The sequence below is a fragment of the Stegodyphus dumicola genome, chromosome 2, assembly GCF_044657685.1.
Source record: "Stegodyphus dumicola isolate Sdum_Otavi_A_Nest chromosome 2, ASM4465768v1".
NCBI classification, from domain to species: domain Eukaryota; kingdom Metazoa; phylum Arthropoda; class Arachnida; order Araneae; family Eresidae; genus Stegodyphus; species Stegodyphus dumicola.
The window spans coordinates 186,907,848-186,915,691 of record NC_140769.1 but is presented as its reverse complement, the minus strand read 5'-3'; the positions used below and the strand labels follow the sequence as shown (position 1 = coordinate 186,915,691).

General features: G+C 31.7%; 1 protein-coding gene across 1 annotated transcript; it reads left to right on the top strand.

The window, feature by feature from the left end:
- The first annotated feature begins 4,651 nt into the window (after positions 1-4,651).
- LOC146998680 (THAP domain-containing protein 2-like) lies at positions 4,652-7,279 on the top strand. Its single transcript, XM_085810251.1, has 2 exons — positions 4,652-4,926; positions 7,097-7,279. The coding sequence occupies exons 1-2, from the start codon at positions 4,771-4,773 to the stop codon at positions 7,277-7,279; spliced, it is 339 nt and encodes a 112-aa protein (XP_085666377.1). The 5' UTR covers positions 4,652-4,770.
- The last annotated feature ends 565 nt before the right edge of the window (positions 7,280-7,844 follow it).

The following is a 7,844-nucleotide window of genomic DNA, read 5'->3' as shown; positions in this document are numbered from 1 at the left end:
AATATAGGATCAGATCTTTGTTCAGCTTTAATTAGATCCTTGATTTCTTTGGAAGCGGATTCCTCTTTCGGCCAGTGAGCCGAATCCAAAAAAAGCCAACTTGGGCCATTCCACCACAAGTTGCAATTAGGAAGACATTTGGGATCAATACCGAAGCGATATCTGCTGGGTTATCTTTGGAAGGGACATGCCTCCAGTATTTTGTTGGAAGTACTTCGATTATTTGAGTCGTCCGGTTTGCAACAAAAGTCTTCCATTTACGGGGATGTGCCGAGAGCCAGGAAAGTACGACTTTGGAGTCAGTCCAAGCGTAAACATCAAACTTATATTTTTTGAGAGTGTTCATGACTGTACGATATAACTTTGAAAGCAAATGAGCACTGCATAGTTCCAATTTAGGAACAGATACTTGTTTAATAGGTGCGACTTTAGTTTTAGAAACTAAGAGAGAAATCTTTATTTCATTTCCGTGTATTTGTTTGCAATATATTGCAGCAGCGTAAACAAGTGTTGACGAGTCGCAAAAGCCGTGCAATTCAAATGTGTCAGAGGAAATAAGCGTGACACCTCTAGGAACGGTAAAATGTTCAACTGCATTGAAAGATTTCTGAAATTTAAACAAATCTTCAGCAAGACTTTGTGGAATAGGAGAATCCCAGTCCCCTTTTGTAAGCCAGAGCTTCTGATAAAAAATTTTCATTACAACAGTACATGGTGAAATTAATCCTAATGGATCGAAAATGCGTGCCGATTGGGACAAAATGTGTCTTTTTGTCAGCGGTGAGGTGAGTGCAAGTGCGGGTTTGAAAATGAATGTGTCTGTTGAAGAGTTCCAAAATAATCCTAAGACTTTTGTGCTTTCCTTATCATTAGGAATATTTTCTAAATTAGTGTCCGTTGAACAATGTTCTTGAAATTCAGCAAGAAATGCATTTGAATTAGAATTCCACTTTCGTAGGTGGAAACCGTGTGTTTGTAAAATATTGGTAATTTCCTTACAAAGTGATATTGCATCACTATCGGTACTTGAACCCGATAGCAAATCATCCATGTATACATCGTGTAGTAAAGTATGAGACACAGCACTATTTTGTGAATAATCTAGTGCAATTTGCTTAATGCATCTAGTGGCTAGGAAAGAAGCTGGAGCTAAACCATATGTTACGGTGTTTAACTTGTATGTGCGTATTTCTTCGTTAGGATTAAACCTCCAAAGAATTTGTTGGTAGTTCCGATCCTCATCGGACACTAAAACTTGACGGTACATTTTCTCTATGTCTGCTGAAAAGACTATTTCCGGAAATCGAAAATTAAGTAAAATTTCGAAAATGTCTCGTTGCAATTTAGGACCAACACCCAAGATAGAATTCAATGATTTACCGTTGGAAGTTTTACATGAAGCGTCGAAAACGACTCTTAATTTAGTAGTTGTACTAGACGGCTTGATCACTGCATGATGGGGAAGGAAATATTGCTCATTCTGAAATCTATTTAAACAGGTTTGTGTGACCAATTCCATATGACCTAAATTTTCATATTCATGCATAAAATCCTTGTATTGGTTTTCAAATTCCGAGTTTTCCTTAAATTTACGTTCCATAGCATATAATCGAGAAAGTGCAGCTGGTTTTGAATTACCTAATTCAGATTTAGATTTTAAAAATGGCAACTTCACCACAAAACGACCATCTGAATTAATTGAGTAATTTTCCCGAAAATGTGTTTCAACAAATTGTTCTTCAGGCGAGAATGCAGTGTCAGTTGAATTTGGTACTTCTTCTAACTCCCAAAACCTTTTCAATTCGCTGTCAATATTTATTTCATAAATATGCATGTTTGAAAGTGAATTTGATTTCGTTTGATATTCCGGTAGTTTTCCGGATATGAGGAAACCAAAAATTGAGTTTTGAGCAATTAAATCACTTTGAGAACAAGTTATTTGTCCAGGAAGTAAAATAGAAAACAAGTAGTCAGATCCTAGAATAATATCTATCTTATCCGGAATGTGAAAATATGGATCAGCTAACTTTACATTTTTCAAATGCGAAAAGTCTTTCTCATTTATTTTTTGGCTTGGAAGCGCAGCAGTTAGTTTATCTAATACAAATGCCTTAATTGGCATTCTCACTGATGCATCATGGATTGACATCAACTCGATTTCAACACAACCTTTTGTAACTGCGACTTCTGACTCAGCTAAACCCTTGACAGGAAAACGCGCATTTTTTCTTTTAAATCCCAATAAATTAATACAAGATTCAGATAATAATGTTGATTCGGAACCACTATCACAAAGCATTCTAATATTACGTTTTTGACCCATCGAATCAATTACATTTACATATGCAGTTGGCAATAAGCCAAAAGTTGTTTGAACGTTATTATTTTGAATTACAGTTCCGTTTTTGTTTTCATTCGTAGACGCAATGTTTGGTATTTCATTCGCGGTTGGATTCTTTCTTTGCTGTTCTGACTGAAAACTGGTCTCAGAAAGAGACGCAGATGTTGAATAACTTTTTAACTGATTTTTACACAGAGTACTATGATGCAATAACTGGCAATAATGACAACGATGTTGAGACATACATTCAGATTTTTTGTGCTGACTAGAAAAACAATTTAAACAAAGATTATTTTTCCTGACAAATTGATTTCTTTCTTTGACAGTTAGTGCTTTAAATTTGGGGCATTTGAACAGAAAATGATCTGATTTACACATAATACATTTGATACCTTTGTTCACAGAAAATCTTTTAACACTAGGTTGAGTTTTTTCCCTTTCTTTTTCGTGGAAAATTTCTAACGAGGAACATCTATCATTTATAAATTGAATAAACATTTCAAAAGTAGGAAATTCCACTTTTGCTGAAAATTCAGACCATTGTTTACATGTTTCGTTGTCAACCTTCTGTAATAAAATATAAATTAGCCAGACATCCCTTTCACTAGCTTTTGGATCAATAGATTTTAAACCTCTGATAATTTCATCAGATTTATCGGCAATTTTTCGCAAATTAATTGAGTTTGCATTAATCACACAAGATTGTTCCATGAAAGTTTTTATTAGTGATGTGACAATTTGTTTTTTTTTATCATACCTAGATAATAATTTTCCCCAGGCTTCCATATAACTATTTTCTGAAATGGGAATATGTTTAATAACAGAAGCCGGTTCATCAGTTAATAAACCCTTTAGGTATTGAAATTTTTGAATGTTACTTAAATTTTCATTGTTATGCACTAATGATACATATAAGTCCTTGAAAGACATCCAGTTTCTGTAATTACCGTTGAAGGATTGCATATTTATTCTCGGTAATTTAAAATTATTAGCAGTATTTGGAGTACTATAACCTGGCATTTGACGTTCATTAACATTAGTAACTTGCATATTAACAGTAACATTTAATTTCTCAAGTTCTTGTTGTAGTTTGGCTTTGGTTTCATAGTATTTTTTCTCAAATTCTTCCATTTCAGAACTTTCCGGCGGAAGTTCTGAGTCTGCCTTGTCAAAATCAGAATAAACGCTTTCAATTTTTTGAAGTTTATTCATTAAATCGTATTTTTCGAATAACTGCTTATCATCATTAATGAAAGTTGAAATTCTGGTAAGAGCAGCTTTCGCTCTACCTCTACTATTTTTTGCAATCCTAACCTTGTCTTCCATTACGACGTAATGGTGCAATGAGGAAAACGAAAGTCAAACTTGTAAAAAAAGAAAAAAAAATACTTATCTTGCTTGGTCTTTAAATGAAGTTCGAAGCTAAAAGTATCCAGTAGTATCCATTACTGTACCGAATGCAGTGTTGCAGTGCTGATGAAACCGAAATCTCGCCGGTGCCTCCAAAATATTATGTTGCGATGTAAATGGGAAGGAACTCAAAACACGTCCTCGTTTTAAACATGAAACTTATATTAAATAACTGCACATAAACAAGAAAATAACATATAACACTTATAAGTACGAGAACAGAACAAAAAACAGTGAAGAATATACAGCATAGCAGCTGCCTTGCGAATGCGTTCGTCTGAGTCTGACTATTCAAACTGAATTAAATGTTCTTTGGCATAGTTCCAAAAGCGAAAGAGTCAGGTTGAGTTGTTCTGTTCCGGTGCACCGGAACAGCGGGGTAGGTAATCTTTATAAAACTTCAGTAAAGAAACATTTTCAAATTTTTCTTTCAGTTGAATGTCACTTTGCAGTTAATACATTATAACATACTAAGATGTTTTTATTTAAATTTTTATCTTAAAACAAATGCCAACGAATCAATTATATATGAATTAAATTCAAAGAATTATTTTTTAATAAAAATGTGTAAATTTAAATACTTTCATAATTTGCGTTTGGGCCGAATTTTAAAGGCTTTTGGGCCGCACTTTAGACATTCACGGTTTAGATATTAGTAATTTACGCGACCGAAATTACGACAATGGTTTAAACATGTTTTAACATGGTTTAAACATGGGTAAACAGTTTTCGAGTAATTATGCTCAAATCGTTGCTTTTTGCTTTTCCGAATTAAAAAGTTAACCTAAATTTAACATAATATGTAACTGCACTTACCCAGTACCTCCTATATACGAAGCCAAGCCTCTAGGGTTGCTTGAACGGTCTGACGTCATCTAAGTCGTCATTCCTACCATCTTCCTCGCGACAAAGAATGAAAGAATATACTTCGGTGTCGTAGCGTAGTGAACTGACTGTTGTTTGAAAGTGTAGTGTGCTCTAATAGAACATTTTTCATTTAAATTACTTTATTTTTTATTATGCCACATAAATGCTGTGTTGCAACATGCAAAGGAAATTATAAGAATGGCCCGAAGGTGGCTGTATTTAGTTTTCCTACGGAAGAACAACTGAGAAAACAATGGATTTGGAACTGCAAACGAAAAGATGGATTCAAGCCTACGAAACATTCAAAGGTAAGCATGCATTTTATTTTTAAATTAGAAAATTCCTGAAAGATTAATGTCATTGAAAGAAGCATGACTTGAAACTGTGAAAACAAAAAATTCTGATTGCAAGGGAAATAATTTACTAAAGTTCCATTGCATTCAACCATAGAAAATAAAACGAAGTTTTAATTATTTTCTATACAAGCATAGTTATATATTTATTTACTAGGCAGAAATTTCTCTTATTATGAATGAGTATTATTAATGAATTCTTTCAGTAATTTATATTTTCGGCGTCGGGATCTTTATAACACGCACATTGATTTGGGATTGATTAATCTTTCAGCAATTTATGTTATACAGAGCTTATACTGAATTTTAAAGTGATTATAAAATGGACCCTTTTCTCAATAACTAGTCAATAGAAAATCCACCAACCTTATAATGTTCATATTATAACTTTAAGTAGATAAATATAAAATGCTTCAAGTCGTAATTTTAAAGGCGTTAATTTAAAGTTGTTTTAGATATAAGTATTTAACTGTTTCGGTATACTATTTCTTTTGATTTAGATAAGTCTCGTTCCAACTATTTTATTTTTCTTTTTTTTTTCTTTTTAAAACTGAATGTATGCAATGCCCATTTATTATATGCTAGGAGCATTTGAGAATGCATTTTGCTCGTAACTCATGTGAACAGGAAATTAATGCTAATTATGCAATGTTCTAAACTTTATTAATTCTAAAATCCTTAAAAAAATTATGAAATATATGTAAAAGAAAACAATCGTATAAATGGACTAGTTTTGACAGTAATTATTTTAATTTCTGGAATAAGTTACAAGGTGTTTAAATTAAACTGTCTTGTTCAAATAATATTGCCTAAGATTGTAAGCTTACTAGTTTTCACTACATGTTAGCATAAATCCTAATTAGCCTATTAAATTGTTTCATGCACACACACATTTATAAAAGTACGAGTTTCTTATGCCAATAACACCTACCTTGTTACAGTGGTTCACTTGCTACTGGCAGTAAGTTCTTGTGGGCTTGAAATTTACATTAATTTCCTATCTAAAAACACTTATATAAGGGGTTTTGTTTATTTATACTTGTTGCAGTGGAATATGAAAATGTTTCATTGTATTAATAAGTTATATAACTTTTAAAATTTTTGAAAAAAGTTAAGAAAATTATATGGAAAATAAGCAATCTAGTGAGCCTTCCACAGTAATATAATGTCAAACACGATTGATGAATGTGAATATTTCACTCCAAAATTACATAAGAATAGCCTAAAATATTTAATTACTGCAAATAAACTGTTAAATATACAAATTCTTGTTTTTTTTCTTTGTGTATCATATTTTAGCACTTATACTTGTTTTCAATAATTCAAGAAAAATGAATTTTTTTTAATGACTAATGATGTTTTATGCTCTTAAATATAAACATTCATAGGCACACAAGTAAATTTGTACTTCTGGTTGTGAACATATCATTTGTAAAAATGTTTAGAAAAAGAGCAAGTAACTTTATATTTGAATGGTACGAATGAATGTGGTTAATCTTATTCTTATCCATCAACTGATGGTTAATCTTATTCTTTTTATAACTGTATTATCACCATTTTGAATGTAATTCCATAACCAAGTATTGTTTTCAAATAACTGAAGAAAGAAATATTTAGGATGTAGCAATTATATATTACATAAGCAATTGTATGTTACCTGAGGATGTATCAATTAAATATTACTTATGTTATATGCATTTGACATATGACAACAAACATGTGCTAATTATTTGCACTTTTCAAAACTTTATGACAGCATCCATGGCTCTTTTTAGCCCAAAAGAGTTGATAGTTTTGTTTTAAGATTTTGCATTATTCACTCTAAATGGCTGCATCACTTTTTTGCATTGTGCACTTTAAATGGCTATATCTCTTCAAATTGTTACCATCCAAACATTATCGCCCTGTATTATTTTTAAAGAAATTAAATGATGAACGTTTTCCCACAACGGTAACCCTTCCCTTAAGCAGATAGCTCTTGAGTGCTTTGCCATGATTAAATATAAATACAATAAAACCCTTATTAGACTGTGCATGTATTTAAAGGATGGCGAATGCTTACGATTTTATAATTGTTTAACCTTTTGATGCATGTTTATTTATTTGCTCTTTTTCATATTAAAAGGTGTGTGAACTTCACTTCAAGCAAGAGGATGTTCTGAGGCAAACTGAATTCTTTGATGAGAAAACTGGAAAGAAGATCATTATACCATTGTCATATCCTCGTTTAAAGAATGGTGCAATTCCAAGTCTGTTTCCTGATGGCCCGAGTCATCTTAGTTCCAGTGTTTCAATCACCAGAGCATAAAAGACTCAAAAGAGAACAAGATGCACTCGAAAAAGCCTTAGCCTGTAGCTTAGCTGAAAAGGAAGAGTATGAACGAAAACAAATGTTTTATAATTTAGATGAACTAAAAATTTGTTTTAATACTGTGAATTTACCAGATAACTGGATAGTTATACACAGGCCTATACATACTATGAATGACAATCCAAGAATTCTAAAATCATTATTTATTGATTGTAATTTGAATATATCTGTAGCAATTAGAAATATACCTATTAAATCACTGAAGCAATATGTAATCCCATCAAAAATTAACAACCTTAAAGATATTTTAAGTATTTTAGAGAAATTAGACCTATTTGCCTCAAATGATTCATCTGAAGACAGTATTCAAAATTATTTACAAATTGTAAATGAATTAATGACAATTTTAAAAAAGAAAATTCCACATAAAAACAATGAAATAAATTTTCTCCTTGAGCAACTATCAAACTTGAATTCAGAAAAACAGCAATATAGGTATTCTACAGACTTTCTAATATTTTCCACTTTACTTCACACAATTTCACCACATGCATATAATTTT